We start from the raw sequence: 17,788 nt of genomic DNA, 5'->3' as shown, positions 1-17,788 counted from the left end.
CCTTGAAGAAACACGGGGCAATACGGGAACACCACGGGAAGGAATGGGAGCAGGGCGGGGTGCTGGGGTCGCCTGGGATGATGGGCCAGGCTGGTAGGATGGTGGGCTTGGCTGATGCTCCATTTGGAAGGCTGAATTACTCTGCCCAGCCTCTTCCAGGGTATCATAATTCGTCTGCCAAAGGAAATTTTACTGTTAAAAATGGAAGACCTGGAGGAGGAAGAATGAAAAGAATGAATGTCAGGGAAGATCTATCGTCTGTCTGCAAAGTTGATGAGGGAAAATGAGGACTTTGAAAGAAAAGATGATGATGATGATTACAAAGGATGGCAGTAATGTCATAAGGCCCATTTAATTCAGTAGAAAATACATGGACTTTATAACAAGACCAGAAAGAACTAAGGATGCAATAAGTGGAAGTAGTCGGATTTATTATTATTATTATTATTATTATTATTATTATTATTATTATTATTATTTCTGTGACTTTTATAGTATGACGTGGATAACATCTTTGGGGGAATTGTATTACATGTAGATTAATTAATTATTCGTGATGGGTTGCATGCATTTCGAATAAACTTAAACACAATAAACTTAAATAAGAAACTATACATGTAGGTTTGAACTGAGGAGGCAGGAAAAAAATAAAGCTAAATAATGTAAATACGTACTACAATGAACAAAAATAGGCTGAATGGTAGGGAAAGATAAAAGAAAAGAAAACTTGGTATCAAAATTTATCACTGAAATGCCTTTCTTGCAAATGTTCTCCCCTCACCTTCTGTCGGTTCTGGCGTTGCTGATATTTCTTGTAGCCTATGTAGCCACCTGCAGCCACTAGCATTACTACAATCAGGCCAGCAATCACCCCCACCACTATCACTGCTACATTGCTGCCTGGCCCATCAAGCTCTTTTTTCACTGTGTCCAAGGCGGAATCAACCCCCTGTAGTAAAAAAAAATAAATAAAATAAAATAAAATAAAATAAAATAAATAAATAAATAAATAAATAAATAAAATAAAATAAAATAAATAAATAAAAAAATGAAACGGTTAATGAAAGTGTTAGTATTGTTTAAGGGAACCGCATCCCACAGATTCTTACTTATTTCACCATGTATACCTCAACTTTTTTTTTCTCATTGCACAATATATATATTTTTTATTATGCTGTTACATAAGTGACTAAAAATGGATAAAGACTAATTTGTGACAGGTTTCACTATACAGAAAACCAAAACAACCGAAAAAAAACTGGAATATGTGCATAAGATAAAAGTTAAATAAAACAATGAATTATGTAAATATTGAACGTTTCTTTATACCTATATCCACCCTGTTCTCCGTCCCAGCAATGCCAGGGTGTCTTTGTGTGTGTTTGTGTGAGTTGTCACGTATCATTTGTACAGACCAAAGTACATATAGACATAGGAAATAGGAGATTGCTAAATTATTTCATCTAAATTTATATGATGAATGTCAGCTATATTAATCTTATCCTTCACGGAATACAAGTTTGATGCCTATTTACTTTTTAAGACTGTTTCAGTCATATTTTCACATCTATACTCGGCTAGCAAACAGCAGGAGGGATGGACAAGGTCTGTAGAAATGTAAGGTTTTCTCAGCTTTTTTCACAATATCATGATAATCAAATCTGCATAACTTTTAGAAAACAGTCATTAGTATGTAATAAACGTGGAAGGGTAACTATGAGACGAAAGGTTTTTAAGGCACGTAGACGGGAATGTGACCCTTTCAGCTTGGTAAATATAAAGAAAAACACCCATCTCACTTCAAGTTTACGGTAATGAAAGGCCAAGGCTGGCATCCCAATAAACGAGACATCTACTTGGACTCTATGGACGTAATCTGTACAGAGATTCCAAGAGATCTGTTTTTTACTGCAGTTATGGTGTGTATGTGTTTGTCGAAATAAAATGAAAAACAAGAAAAAAATAATAATACTCACATTCTTAACTTCATTTGTCTTCTTTTCCATTTCATTTTTGTCAATTTTATAATTGCCAACAGCTTCTGGGTTTTCCTCCACTTCCTTCACCACTTTTTTGAGTTCCTCGGACTGCTCTGTGAGGGTGTCCAGAGTTTCCTGAGTGACGGTGCCTTCATTGATTTCCTTTGTGACCCTCTCTATTGTATCCATGGTTTCAGTTATTCTGACGCAGAGGTCATCTGGATTGCTCGCATTTACTGGGGTGCAAATGTCTCCTTCATCTGACAAGAGCCTTCTTTGTAGGAACATGTTGCTGCTCTTGAATACTGAGCCAGATATAGAGGTGGATGAGGTGGATGTAGAGATGGATGAGGTGGATGTAGAGGTGGATGGGGTGGATGTAGAGGTGGATGAGGTGGTTGGGGTGGATGTAGAGGTGGATAAGGTGGATGGGGTGGATGTAGAGCTGGGTGAAGTGGATGGGGTGGATGTAGAGGTGGATAAGATGGAGGTAGAGGTAGATGGGGTGGATGTAGAGGTGGATGAGGTGGATGGGGTGGATGTAGATGGGGATGAGGTGGATGGGGTGGATGTAGAGGTGGATGAGGTGGATGGAGTGGAAGTAGAGGTGGATGGGGTGGATGTAGAAGTGGATGAGATGGATGTAGAGGTGGATAAGGTGGATGAGGTGGATGGGGTGGATGTAGAGGTGGATGGGGTGGATGTAGAGGTGGATGGGGTGGATGTAGAAGTGGATGAGGTGGATGGGGTGGATGTAGAGGTGGATGAGGTGGATGTATAGGTGGATAAGGTAGATGTAGAGGTGGATGGGGTGGATGTAGAGGTGGATGAGGTGGATGGGATGGAAGTAGAGGTGGATGTGGTGGATGGGGTGGAAGTAGAGGTGGATGGGGTGGATGTAGAAGTGGATGAGGTGGATGGGGTGGATGTAGAGGTGGATAAGGTGGATGTAGAGGTGGATGGGGTGGATGTAGAGGTGGATGAAGTGGATGGGGTGGATGTAGGGGTGGATGGGGTGGATGTAGAAGTGGATGAGGTGGATGGGGTGGATGTAGAGGTGGATGAGGTGGATGTAAAGGTGGATAAGGTGGATGTAGAGGTGGATGGGATGGATGTAGAGGTGGATGAGGTGGATGGGGTGGATGTAGAGGTGGATGTGGTGGATGGGGTGGAAGTAGAGGTGGATGAGGTGGATGGGGTGGATGTAGAAGTGGATGAGATGGGTGGGGTGGATGTAGAGGTGGATAAGGTGGATGTGGAGGTGGATGGGGTGGATGTAGAGGTGAATGAAGTGGATGGGGTGGATGTAGGGGTGGATGGGGTGGATGTAGAAGTGGATGAGGTGGATGGGGTGGATGTAGAGGTGGATGGGATGGATGTAGAGGTGGATGAGGTGGATGTAGAGGTGGATAAGGTGGATGTAGAGGTGAATGGGGTGGATGTAGAGGTGGATGAAATGGATGAGGTGGATGTAGAGGTGGATGGGGTGGATGTAGAGGTGGATGAGGTGGATGGGGTGGATGTAGAGGTGGATGACGTGGATGGGATGGATGTAGAGGTGGATGGGGTGGATGTAGAAGTGGATGAGGTGGATGGTGTGGATGTAGAAGTGGAGGTGGGGGATGAGGTGGATGGAGTGGATGTAGAGGTGGATGACGTGGATGGGGTGGATGTAGAGCTGGATGGGGTGGATGTAGAAGTGGATGAGGTGGATGGTGTGGTTGTAGAAGTGGATGAGGTGGATGGAGTGGACATAGAAGTGGATAAGATGGATGTTGAGGTGGATGAGATGGATGTAGAGGTGGATGGGTTGGATGTAAATGTGATTGAGGTGGATGTAGATGTGGATGAGATGGTTGGGATGGATGTAGAGGGGGATGCAGTGGTGGATGGGGTTGATGTAGATGTGGGTGAGGTGGATGTAGATGTGGATGAGATGGTTGGGATGGATGTAGAGGGGGATGCAGTGGTGGATGGGGTTGATGTAGATGTGGATGAGATGGTTGGGATGGATGTAGAGGGGGATGCAGTGGTGGATGGGGTTGATGTAGATGTGGATGAGGTGGATGTAGATGTGGATGAGATGGTTGGGGTGGATGTAGAGGTGGATGCAGTGGTGGATTGTGCAGCAGTAGAAGAGGACTCTAACAATTTCAGAAGTTCATTGAGTGTGTTCTGGATTTCTTGCAGTTCTGTTTTCACCTGTTGTAGTAGCTCTTCATCTGAGAGAGAGAGAGAGAGAGAGAGAGAGAGAGAGAGAGAGAGAGAGAGAGAGAGAGAGAGAGAGAGAGAGAGAGAGAGAGAGAGAGAGAGAGAGAGAGAGAGAGAGAGAATCATCATCATAGTGATAACAATAAAAAGATCTCTACATGCATACATTCACACTCAAAACAACACTGACAAGGTTTCCTTACTAGTGCAAGCCTGTACTAGTGTCTTCATAACTACCTGTATTTGATCTCCAAATTCAGTGAACATGACTAAACTGTCTCTGTGCCATAAGTTATTAAGTGTGTGTTGGTGTTACATACCATGAGTCTGAGTCATGCTAATTATGGGAAATTTTAAGTGTTAGTTTGGTGGCTTTAATTACCTATAAAGTTTTTATTTATTTATTTTTTTCCACAGTAGCTGTCTGTATATTGCTATGGGGTTGTACAATACCAATGTGCTTCCTCATAAGAACAAATTCACCTGACTCATCACCAGCACCACACATGCTTATTGAGTCCTCATCGTTCACCTAATAACAACTTCCCAGGCAGCACAGTTTCTAGCAGCTGCCCTCCAACAAATACAAGTCACTGAGGCTCTTATGGACTATTTCATTCTAAGTTTTCTCAAGCCTTCTTCAGAAAAACCACCACCTAAACTCATATCTCAGCTCCTTTCACAGTGTCTCTCTGCCATCTTCTGAACAGAAATTCAATAAAATCACTGATGTCTTACATGTTTCCTGAGCTTTGGCTGGAGCATTGGTGAAAGACAGTGCCACCACCACCACCACCATTGCCACCTTCATCCTTTTCCACCACATTCCTTCCATTTTCCTGAAAGACATCTGGGTTAACACTTTTCAATAATGATGGTATTCCATTTTCACACTTTGCAGGTTACTAAGCGTTCTATATATAGCACAGTTACTTTACCTCTCTTTCTCTTTCCTGCACCAAGGTTCAAGACAGCTCAATTGCTGGCCACTGAGTCTGCTGCCTGTGTGGAGCTTGGAAGTGTAGTGGACTTAGGCAAGGGTGTACCACAGTGATATATGAAAGTGATAGCAACTCCTCAATCCCAGTCCACTCTTATCTTATAACAACTCCCTTGATCCCAATCCACTCATGTTTTAAGAACACTGAATTTCATAATAGCATGAGAACTCGCATTATAACAATATACAGTTGTGCAAGGTGGTGATGTCACATTCCACATGTTTCATGAAAAAAAAGAAGAAAAAAAATAAAAAATAAATAAATAAAAATAAAATAAAATAAATAAAATAAATTATATATATATATATATATATATATATATATATATATATATATATATATATATATATATATATATATATATATATATATATATATATATATATATATATATATATATATATATATATATATATATATATATATATATATATATACTCGTATATATATATACACACACACACACACACACACACACACACACACACACACACACACACACACACACACACACACCAGACAGTCACATTCCCAGATCTTCTTGGTCTTAGCCAAACTCATAATATGAAGCAGTTCATTCATTCATGTATTAATTTATATTCAATTTACGGACATGAAATTTGCTAGACTCTGTAACATTACTCCTTGGAGCAACAGTACATATAAAGATCAGGGGATAGGGAGTCAGCATAGTGGAGACACTCCAACCTGCCTTGCACTTCAGCCAGGTTCTATTGAGTGGTGAACACTACAGAAACAATCCTTTCACTTGGAGCAGTGTGTGCCATACGTATATTGGTTCTCTCTCTGGAAGGCCATGTGTTTTTCTTTGTTTATGACAACTTTTGAGTCTGCGCCACTTTCTGTGGTTGTACATGGTCCCTTCCACAACATTCATCTTTGTCATGTCTTCTGCTACACATCACCTCCAGGTCTTGTGTCTTCCCACTGGTCTTCTTCTGATTGCTTCCTATGAGTACATCATACACTCAATCTTCAGTCAATTTTTAAGAGCTTGTAAATATATATCCCAGATGTACTTACATCTTCAGGTCAGGTCAGAGTCCATATTCTAAATCAGACAAGATTGGAATCCACACATAGAGTAGACATGAATGGAATCCACACACAGGACAGAGACATGAATGGAATCCACACACAGAACAGAGACATGAATGGAATCCACACACAGAACAGAGACATGAATGGAATCCACACACAGGACATAAAAAGGGTTGCTTCAGAATGATCTGCTCTGTGGGAGAATGGATGGTCTGGTGCTGGGTTTTCCTGGTAAAGTGCGCAGGAAGGACTTGTGGACACAGAATTGCTTTTTGAAAATTATGGGATAAGATATTGAATTTCCTAAAAAAAAAAAAAAAAAAAAAAAAAAAAAAAAAAAAATATATATATATATATATATATATATATATATATATATATATATATATATATATATATATATATATATATATATATATATATATATATATATATATATATATATATTACATGAGCCCAAAAATCTCTCCTGCATATTTTTCTTGCATAGCCAAACTTCCACCACATGCATTGCTTGTGTCTCAGGAAGGTACAGTATCTCTTCAGACATTACATAGCATTTGAAAATATATATAATAATAATAAATGACACTACTATACATGTGACAGCATTAGTCATTGGTACACTAACTCAATGCGTGTTTCTGAAATTGCAAAAGAACTTATGTACGTCAATGAGTTATTACAAAGCTCTTATCAGGAGATGAACTTACTATGGTGTCATAAGGATAATTTTCTTGTGCTCACTTACTTATCAACATCGTGCGTCAATAATCTAAGATATTTAATCTCAAAAAAATGAAATATAAAATCTACAGGAGAAAGAAACAGAATACCCATACATACTCTGTGAGCTTATCTATAAGTACAGAATAAGTTAATTGTCATTAAAACAACTGGTGATGCTACTTTGTATGGTGCATAGGTGTGGCAGAAGCTGAGGTGTTGGTAGTGGTGGTGGTGGTGGTGAATGGGAGTGAAGGTGTAGTGGGTTTGGATTATGGGCTTTTCATCAGTGGGGCTATTCTTATCTTATCAGGCTGACAACAACAGAATTACAAGCAGGTGGGTAACATGTGTGTCACAGGGATAACCTCTTTTGGTAAAAATATTTCTGTGTAATTGTCTGTGTGTGTGTGTGTGTGTGTGTGTGTGTGTGTGTGGAGGTACACACACACACACACACACACACACACACACACACACACACACACACACACACACACACACACACACACACACACACCATAAACAAAACATCTACAATAGAATATACTGTATTATTCTGACAAATGCAATACATCATCAAAGAAAGTCATAGTATAATACTGAAGAAAAAAAAAAGTGCAGTCTGCCAGGTTACATTGCACTGTTTCATGTTCATACAGGCTGACTGACAACAAGCACCTCAGAACAACTCATCCTTTCATTGATGGATAATTTTTTTCAGTAATCACCTTCAACTTTTTTTTAGATAAAAACTAGTCTATTCTCTTGGTACTGTGCACAGCCATGGAGACAGTTTCCTGCAGTGCTCTGAGTGTCAGCAAACATCCATGTACTCATAGGTGCCACAAGAGTCTGTTTAAATGATACTCATAGCTATAGAAAGGGAAACACTGTCCCTTTTCTGCACTTTTAAAGAACAAATTAGTCCTTTCAGTAATCCTGTACACAGCAATTTGACAGATAGATAGATAGACAGACTTTTATTGACCACAAAAAATACAAAGACCAAATAAAACAAACAATAAAAATTAGGTCATGCTGCATATAAAGTCACCATTTACAATAATGATAATTTCATAAAACAGATGCAAATCACAAAACTAGCATCCTACACCTTCGATGACTGGAGTACAGTATAACAATAGGAAGACTGCACTACATTATGAAAACTAATGTAGTACTTGGATTTTCTTGGAGTGGTTTGAGAGTGTCAGAGGAATGATGTATGGTGTACTTGTACCTAGAAATGAGAGCAAGGATGTCCCATAATTCAGGCCACTATGTACTCACAATGCAGAAAAGGTGTACAATTAATTTCAACACCTGACAACAACCACTGATAACACCCATTCAAACCTTGAAATTAATGAAGCTAGACCTGGTTCACAGACAGGGTTGTGGGTGAGTGAAATAAACTTATGATGAATGTGGTTAAGTGCACATACATTAGCCAGTTTTAAAAGGAGGTCGGACGAATTCATGGATGATGATGGCAAGTGTTATGAGCTACTGATGTGTGCTTTATCATTATGTCATTAGTACACAGTATGTATGTAATCTAGACCCATATAGTGAATGTCAAGTATATCCATGTATCCTTTATAGACTCAGTGATAATAAGATATACATTAACAGTTATAAGTTTCAAGTGCTCAGGATCTGCCTCACCTACTGTAATCAGATAATTCAACTAGCATCCTGCCGACTCTGTATTTCATTGTGTTCTCGTGTTCACAATGCTGCTGGACGATCCAAGGCCCACATCCTCAACACTAATGTTTTGTCTTGGCTTCTTTAACCAGACTCTATTGGAACTTACTTGGGTTTTCAAGATAAGTAATATGGACAAGATATTACATTTTTATTTCAGTATAGGAATAAAAATACAGTAGGTTACGTGACAACGCACAGTCATTATAACATACATTTGCAATAATGTACTGAAATTTTAATAAATATTTAATTGGGATGACGAACCAAAACTGGCATAACAAAGTTACCACTCATGTGAGCACTGGAATTTTAATAATATTTAACTAGAATAACTAACCAAAACTGGCAAGACAAACTTGCCATTCTTGCGAGCACTGAAACTTAAATAAAAATTTAATTGGAATAACAAACCAAAGCTCGCAAGAGTAACTCACAAGCTATGTGAGCTGCTGCTCACCTATCCACCTATCCATAGGTTCTTCAGTTACCATAATGCACATTTGCCATAACAAATGCTACATTGGAACAAATCATGTTTGTTGTCATGTACCCTACTGTATATGGCAAGAGAGTTTCTACTCCATTTTGTTGCTTTTACTTGTCTTGTATGACACACACACAACATGGGAATGAAAGGATAATTAACAAGAGTAATGATAATGAAAGCCTTATCATGACCACCCCTGAGAGAATTCAGAGAAACAGACCTTGGAGATTAGATTAGATTAAACTTAAGGAAGGAAAAGAAACAAAGGAGAAGGAAGGAAGCGACAAATTTCACGATAAATTATTAGAGAGAAGTCAACATAAGCTCAATATGGATAAAGACTAACACTCTCATAACAAAGCTAACTGAACAGGGGATATGCAGGTAACCATTCACAAATAACATCCAGGATAGACTGAATACACACACACACACACACACACACACCATCCTAACCCTATCCTTTATGATTCTGCAAGCTGGGATCTGAATGGATAGACTGATCCTTAGCAGCATGGTTGACAGTGCTAAGTAAGTATGCATTAGCTGCCGTGTGGGTTACTGCAGCAGAATCAAAAGTAGTGGTGAAAGTACAGTTTCCCTTGGGTGATCTTTGGGCTTCTTGAGTTCCCCCACAGTCTCTGCTATCTGGGTCTTGGCCAGGTGGGGAGCACAGGGTGGATTCTGAGTGTGGTGGGTCAGGCTCATCCTTTCTCATGCCTGAATTTGTGTTGCCAGAGTCTAGGAAGCTTTGGATTGGTATATGCTCAGTGTGTATCTGCTGGAGGAGGAAACTTGTGAGGTGCATGTATTAATCTTCCTGTATTTTTTGTGGGATTTAGTCAAGTTTGTGATGTCCTCTTACTTGATACAGTACTAAATGATTGTGTTTTTCTTTCTGATTTGTGTAGGTATATTGTTTGCATATGCTACTTTCTTTGGTAATGCATTCACTGGTCTATTGCTGTATTTGTAAAGTTGTGTTTCTGCACATCCTCATCTTACTCTTTGTGTGTGTGTGTGTGTGTGTGTGTGTGTGTGTGTGTGTGTGTGTGTGTGTTGTTGTTGTTGTTGCTGTTGTTGTTGCTCCTGCTAAACTCTACTCTGAGGGAAGTGGAGAAAGAATAGACACAAATAAATAAATAAATAAATAAATAAATATTATACAATAAATAAATAAAATGATAGATAATAGATGAAATAATAAATAATAAGTAAAACAACAAATGATATATCAAAATACATACACACGTACACACAACCTTACTTTGCAGCACACTTCCTCTCGATGAACCTGGCAGCGACGAGCCACAAGAACCACAGTGACCAGCATGCCCAGGAGCACTAGGCCCCCCCCGACTCCCATGGCCACCAGCACCACCAGGCTTGGCCCTTGGCGTCCAGCAAGACTGGCCTCACTCTGCTGCCTGGCTGTCACCACCATCTGGCCAGGTAAGGGTGAGATACAGCATACAGCCTCTCATCCTTTGTCCAGGGTAACCAAAGCATCACCTTCCTATCTTGTATCAGTAATGTTCTCGTTTTTGTTCTTTTACTATGGATTTTAGTGATTTTTTTATTTCCCTTTACCAGTCTGCTCTCGTCATGAAATTCTCTTTCCCTGTTAATTTGTTTTTTATCCGGTTTGTATTTTACATTCTTTTTTGGCATTTCACTGTTTACCAATCTGCTATTCTGGTGAAATTCCCTTTTTTTTTCTTTTCTCTCAAAATGTAGCTTGAGTTTCCTGTCCATGTCAATATTTCTTCCTTGCCTGTAATATTCCATCTCCTTTAATTTCACTGTGTACCAGTCTGCTATTCTGATGAAATCTTATTTTCTCACTAATAAGTCCAGCTTTTCATGCTGTTGTATCCTTATTATCAACATCTTTATTTCTTCCTTGGAGTAAGTAGTATTCCCCCTCCACCTTTAATTTGATAGTTTACCAATCTCTTATCTTATTAAAATTACCTTTCTTTACTAATGATACTTATGACATTACCTCATTAAACACCAACATGCCTAGAGAGGTGCAAACAAAGGCTCACCTGGTCCAGTCGATGAAGGTAGGACACAAACGCCTGGTGCTGCACCACGAAGAAGAAGGACACATCTGCCTCAACCTTCTCCACCACCTTGCCAAGCATCTCTCTTCTCTCTTGCAGTGTGTGGATGCCTTCCTTTGTCACTCCCTCTCTTGCTATCTCCCACATCACATCCTCTACCCCCACCAGAGCACTGAAGACTTGGACACAAAGGCCCTGCATAGTTTTGGGTGTTGTCTTGGTGCAGGGGTGAGGAGGAAGCTGAGTGGTGGTGGCAGGAAGGATCCGAAGAACATGACGCGCGTTTCGTATCTTTGGAACACTGTCCTGCATCTTTATTTTACTTTGGATCTTTCTGTGCTTTTTGGTTTCATAATTCATGGCTGTCTTTGGAGTGTGATTGTTGTTGTGCTCCTTATTACTAACTTCTGATGGACTGGTGTTCATTGAGTCTCTTTCCGGTTCAGTTTTATTTTTCCTGACTTGTTGTGATTCTGTCTCTCTGTAATTATTGTCTTTCTCTTTCATCTGTGTCTTTTTTTGCAGTAGGGATGTTCTCTTTGAAATGTCTCTATGTTTCAGTTTTCCTTTTATTTTCTTCTTGATTTGTGGGGAGTCTATATCTTCAATATCTTGGTGGTTGTATAATAGTACTTTCTTCCTTTTCTTCTTATACTTTAGTTCTGCTTCATCTTTCATTTCTGCTCCACTCCTCTCTTCTTCATTCTGTGTCTTCATCTTATACCATCCCTTATCACTCTCCAAGTCCTCAGCCGTATCCTCATCAGTTTCATTGGATTCCTCACTATTATCCATGTCTTCTCCTCTGTGTTCTTCTCTTTCTGTCAGTATCTCATCTTCATGTGTTCCCTTCATGTGTAAATTCACTTTCTTAGCATTCACTGCTTTTCTATTACCAGACACCCTCTTGTCATCATTTCTCTTGTTACCAACTAGCCAATCTTTGTTTTGTTTGTCCATATTGCTCACTGGTCTTTCATCATCATTTATCTTTCCTTGCTGCTCTTTCTCGTCTTTTCCCTCCCTGTTCCTTGCTTCACTTATCCCTCCTAAGCTATCCTCTTTATCACCTGAGACATTATGAAGGTACATGCTCTTATATTCACTTGCATCTATGGAGTCAGACTGTGGAATATTAGAGCGAAAAGGGACTGCTTCCTTGCTAGTCATTCTTGTCCCATTATCTTCAGTATCCTTTGTTACATCATCTCCAAAAGCACTTGATGTATCAGGTGAGGGAGAGGAGGCAGAGACACGAGGTGAGTGACTGAGTAATGGGTAGATGGGTGAGTAGAGTGTGTCGGTGGTTGTTGAGGTGGGTGAGTGAGTCTTTGGATGCAAGGTGGGTCTGATGAGAGAGGGAGAGGCTGAGGAGGTGGGTGAGTGAGTCTGTGAATGCAAGATTGGTCTAGCAAGGGATGGGAGAGTGGGTGAGTGAGTCTGTGGATGTATGATAGGTCTGATTGGAGAGGGAGAGGTTGTGGGAGTGGGTGAGTAAGTGTGTGAATGCATGATAGGTCTGATAAGGGAAGAGGAAGAAGTAGAGATGACAGCTTGAGATGAATGGAAGAGTTTACTAGTGACAGAAGAAGACAAGGTCATGGATTTACTGAGTATGGGTGTAATGAGAGGAGGTTCAGTGACACTGCCAGGAGAAATGGTGGATGTTGACATAAAGGAAAGCAATGTTGAGTGGTCGGAAAGCATTGATGATGATAAGCTGATAGGATGCACAAGTGACAAAGAAGTAGGGATGAGTAGCGAGGATGCAGTGTTTTTTGAAGAAACTTTTGGTATTTCTGTAGTGAAAGTCAAGGGGATAGATTCAGAGGGAAGAGGTGACAAAGCAGAGGTCGTGGAAAGAAAGGGAGAGGCATAGGAGGAAGCATCAGGGGCAGAAGGGTGATAAGGAAGAAGTGGATGGACATTTTTGGGGTATGGGATGCGTCTGACAGTGGAGTGGTGGAAGGTGGTGGTGGTGGTGGGTGGTGGTGGTTTGTGTGTCTCAGCAGCATGGAGGAGACGGGCCAGGTACTCCACAATTGTCTTGTACTCCTTTATAGCATCTCTGAGCAGCTTCTTTGTGGTGTGTGGACCTTCGAGGAAAGAATTACAACCCAGGTCATTGTTGTCAACCATTACACTCGTTACTACTCACTCACTACTAATCCACAGCAGATTAAAGGTCCCTCTTAACCTAATCATATGCTTCTTTGCTTAACTGCTTTTTCTCATTGAATTTCTATTTTTCATCCTGTCTTTCCTTGAACTAATTTACCCACAAAACATGGTGGAAATCAGGAACAGGATATTGCATCACATAAAAGTCCCACAATCTGATAAAATGTCAGTCACTGTGAATTATCATAAATATATTTTTTGGTACTCAAATCCACTGTAGCTACACATGCTTTATGCTGGCTTACTCCCACCAACTTTTGGAAACCCTGTAGCTGTTATGTATGGATGCACTCATTGACAGAGAAACACAAAGGCTCTATAAAATAATGCAGTGTGAGTTAATAATATAATTTCTAAGGACAACACTGACAGGAGTAGTGATGGGTCAGTTCAAGCCTGTCATTGCTGTAGTTTTATTATTACTTATCAAAACTGATCCAGGGTTAATGAAATAATAAGTGTCATATTGCTATTACCAACCAAAGGATCAAGAGACATTAAAAGGACTGATTTTTAATTACATTTACAGCATCTGTATGCCAGGCTGGCAATCCCACATAGGGTGGCCCAGACAAACCACCACACACTCACGCACACACACACACACACACACACATTCACACTCTTATCCCTGTCAGCCCCTGGAAGAAAGGAACAGTCTCATCTCATAGACATTCCTACTACCCCAGGAGCTTAGGCACAGCACCTCCTCCTGGGGTTTAGTTACATGGCTACCTGAAAAAAAGGGAATGAGTGATATGCATGTTTAGATTCATCTTTCTTTCTTTCACTCATGAGTAAACTTGGCAAAACATGAGTGGGAAACATGGTTATAAAACTCAGGCTGAAGCAGAAGTACTACAATCTGATGGGTTGAACAAGAAAAAAGGCCCCCAGGGCAAGCAATAATGGGCTCAGACTTGATAAAGTTAGATTTCTAAAAGAGATGGGAAGAAATTAGTTCTTGAATAAAATGGCAAAATGAATGGAACAAACTCAGTAATCAGCAAAATTCTCAGGATCAGTAATCAGAAGAGAACAAGAAATGATGGGTTAAAGCTTGAAAAAAGAGGCAGGAAGGAGATAGCTGTCAAATAGAGGTAGATGAATGGAACAGACTCTGTAATCAGCAGTCTGTTAGTGCTGAGTCATTAAAGAGCTTTAAAAGATTAGACAAATTTGTGGATGAGGATGATAAGTGGAAATAAGTAGGCATGTTTCATACAGGGACTGCCACATGTAGGCCTGACAGCTTCATGCAACTTCCTTTATTTTCTTATGTTAAGTAGTTCATCACTCCTGCTTCAGTTCTAGTTTTCTTTGCCAACTTTCCTTCCTGCCTTGCCAAAAACATCTCAGGGGAATGAATCATGAACTTCTTAGTAATTCATTTCAACACTCAATTTTGTCATTTTATCTAGCATCCTGGACGGTATCTATGGCACAATATTTATTATATCACAAGGGCAGCAATGATGGAGACAAGTGATGGCAGCAGTTGGGCCTTATCAGCAGCAACATCTGATTCATAGACACTTGAGAGTGGAGAGGGCTGTGGCGCAAATAAAGATCAGTGAGAGTGTAAAATAATAACTTCATACATGGCCAACCGATAATCTCATTGAGCTTGCCGACAGTTGCTTAAGTGTAAGGTGTGAAGAGGACAGATAAGATCAACTAAGAACACCCAATGAGTTCATTGCAATATGAGTGTGGCAACAAGGCAATGCTGATAATGAACAGGATGTGGAGAAATACGGCTTAACTCATACCTCAATCATTCACGTATATCTATAATAAACATAGCTGATTTTACATTCATTGTATTTATTTTATATTTTGGTCAGCACATATTGTACTTCATGCTGAATCACAAGGCATTGCAGTTATGGATATGGATGATGGGAGGATATAGGCAAGCATGTTTTATACAAGAACAGTCACAAGTAGGCCTACTAAATTCCTGCTGCTTCCCTTGGGTTGTGTTCTTAATTATCTTTCTTAGCTAGTGTTGAGTTATGGACAGCATATTGATGACTAGATTGGTTAATCCCTGAGTGGTGTGGGTTCTTTTCCAGTTAAATAAAATAGTATGGTGCAAGTTTAGAGTATCATTTCAGAAGACACCATTACTTTGAATCTATTAGTGCCTGTTGTTTTATTATCATTAAATTCATCTAGGGTTGGACAAACTTAATACAATAATGCAGTGGAAGTGTAGAGCATAATAGTGCCTCTTGTTCTATGATTATGTAAAGTCATCTAGGGTTGAATGAGCTTAATACAGTAATGCAATGCAAGTGTAGAGTGCAATTCCCAAAGATGCCATTGACAGCAAAACAAGTGATTAATGTAAGGCTATTAGTGATAAGGCTAAGAGTGTGAATAATGTGGTGATGAGTGTGTGGTGCTTTGTCTGAGTGACCCTGTGTGGGACTGCCAGCCTGGTGCATAAATAGATGGTACAGATTACGTAGTGTCTTCTAGTTTTATCATCAGTAATTAAAACTTATCTGGGAGTAATGAAGAAACAAGTGACATGGCATTATCTAACTGAAGGGATGGAGAGATGAATTTTCAGTTAAGCAGCAATGTATGTACTAAAAGGGACCTGAATGTTATATGTTTGACCTAATCTTAATCTCTATGACAGCACCCCAATATCACCAGGGATGGTTGAGGGATGGTTGGCTGCCCTGTCACCCCATCACCTGACATCCCGCAGCCCTTGTTACATCTGCCCTTGGCTGCTGTGAACATTACTGAGCTGATAAAGTGATAACACTCTGTGCCATGTAACTGCCTGACCACAATCTTCTGGCTCAGATAAGAGTGGAAGGAACACAAGATAAGCATGTAATAAGCAGTATGTAATAGCTTTTTACTGTGGAGTGAATATATAAGTTTTAATATTGAGTACAAATATGATGAGTTTTTACTGACTAATGAGAGAGAGAGAGAGAGAGAGAGAGAGAGAGAGAGAGAGAGAGAGAGAGAGAGAGAGAGAGAGAGAGAGAGAGAGAGAGAGAGAGAGAATGGGTGAAGTTCTTACTATTATTTGGTGTCCCCTGACAGCAGGCAGCAGTGAGCAGTATGAGAAGCACCAGCACCTGACAACTTGTGAGGTGTAGCTGAGTGACCCTCATGCCCTCCATACTGTACAAAACTGTGAGAGGAGCAAAGCGGTGTGTGGGTAGAATAATGAAAACATCCATTAAACTTCCATTAAACCTTTTCAAAATGCAGAATCATTGTTAAACTACCACTAGAATCATGAAAACACCATGAAAACCTCAATAACTTTCACTAGTCTCTCAAAAATACAGAATCCTCATTAAGCAACCACTAAAATCATGAAAACACCCTTGAAGAACCCCAATTACTTGATTTGAATATGTTTAAACTATGGAATCCACAACTAGAATCATGAAAACTCTCATTACTTCTATAACAACCTTTCAAACTAAGCTGGAGGTAAGACAGTATAACATTTGAAAACAAGGACCCAAGATTATTCACAAATACAACATGATATACCGAGCTTAGGACAGGCCATGTGTTGAGTCAATACACTTGAAGGACACGACGCATTTTTCAAGATAATAAACTGCGTACTACACAAATGCGTCATAAATCAGTAGGTGCAGGAAAGACGTAACTGTTTGGGTTTTATAGTTTTACATAATAGTGGAGAGAGGGAGAGAGAGAGAGAGAGAGAGAGAGAGAGAGAGAGAGAGAGAGAGAGAGAGAGAGAGAGAGAGAGAGAGAGAGAGAGAGAGAGAGAGAGACCCATGAGAACTGTACCAATCTCTGTAGCCTTCAAAAACAATCCTGTGACTGAAAATTCAAAACACAAACCTGAATTTCTCTCTTACCATGAAGGTGTAAAACTCCAAGAACTGCCTCACTTCACACCACTAGAGACACAAGGGCTTGTGCTGCACTGCCCCACACTGCTGCCTGTGGACATACTCTCACCTTCCCTTAATACAAAAAGAACAGTGTATCAACAGATCATGCTGTTAAGTGTAAACTCTCAGGGTTCCTGGACTCACCCCTGCTATTGTGGAGGGAGGTGGTGAAGGGAGAAGGGAAGGAGGGGAGGAAAGATGGGCTTGCTACATCCTTGTGCAACTGCTAATAGTAAATAATATTGGTGAGGAATAACTATGTGGTTTTCTCTCATCTCAGCTTTGGTTCAAACAATAACAGACTGCAAATTATATGGAAAGAAATATTTATAATACTAAAACAATATTACTAATAAATACTCATAAGAATTTCTTTCCGATTCAAAGAATAACAGACTGGGAATCATATGTGAAAAACATTTATAACACAATAAAAACATAACAA

The 17,788-nt window shown here is 39.9% G+C and overlaps 1 protein-coding gene and 1 long non-coding RNA gene across 6 annotated transcripts; one reads left to right on the top strand and one right to left on the bottom strand.

Moving 5' to 3' along the window:
- Positions 1 to 976: 976 nt before the first annotated feature.
- LOC135115303 (uncharacterized) lies at positions 977 to 16,629 on the top strand. 3 transcript variants are annotated; one of them, XR_010275944.1, is made up of 4 exons: positions 977 to 1,617; positions 10,457 to 10,634; positions 16,086 to 16,298; positions 16,508 to 16,629. It is a non-coding gene; the product is annotated as an uncharacterized LOC135115303 (long non-coding RNA). The 3 variants fall into 3 exon arrangements; XR_010275945.1 differs by having other exon boundaries at positions 1,568 to 1,605; XR_010275946.1 differs by lacking the exons at positions 16,086 to 16,298; positions 16,508 to 16,629 and adding an exon at positions 11,351 to 11,485 and having other exon boundaries at positions 979 to 1,617.
- Positions 7,497 to 17,730, bottom strand: LOC135115296 (uncharacterized). Of its 3 annotated transcripts, XM_064031899.1 has the most exons (5): positions 17,308 to 17,730; positions 16,485 to 16,598; positions 11,234 to 13,347; positions 10,450 to 10,626; positions 7,497 to 9,963 (listed from the first exon to the last, which is right to left on the bottom strand). In XM_064031899.1, the coding sequence occupies exons 2-5, from the start codon at positions 16,585 to 16,587 to the stop codon at positions 9,640 to 9,642; spliced, it is 2,718 nt and encodes a 905-aa protein (XP_063887969.1). In that variant the 5' UTR covers positions 16,588 to 16,598; positions 17,308 to 17,730; the 3' UTR covers positions 7,497 to 9,639. The 3 variants fall into 3 exon arrangements, with proteins under 3 accessions (XP_063887969.1, XP_063887967.1, XP_063887968.1); XM_064031897.1 differs by lacking the exon at positions 17,308 to 17,730 and having other exon boundaries at positions 16,485 to 16,647; XM_064031898.1 differs by lacking the exon at positions 17,308 to 17,730 and having other exon boundaries at positions 7,497 to 9,960; positions 16,485 to 16,647.
- Positions 17,731 to 17,788: the final 58 nt, after the last annotated feature.

The sequence above is a fragment of the Scylla paramamosain genome, chromosome 29 (genome assembly GCF_035594125.1).
Source record: "Scylla paramamosain isolate STU-SP2022 chromosome 29, ASM3559412v1, whole genome shotgun sequence".
NCBI lineage: Eukaryota > Metazoa > Arthropoda > Malacostraca > Decapoda > Portunidae > Scylla > Scylla paramamosain.
The sequence above is the reverse complement of the archived record's forward strand: the minus strand, read 5'-3'. Positions and strand labels throughout refer to the sequence as shown.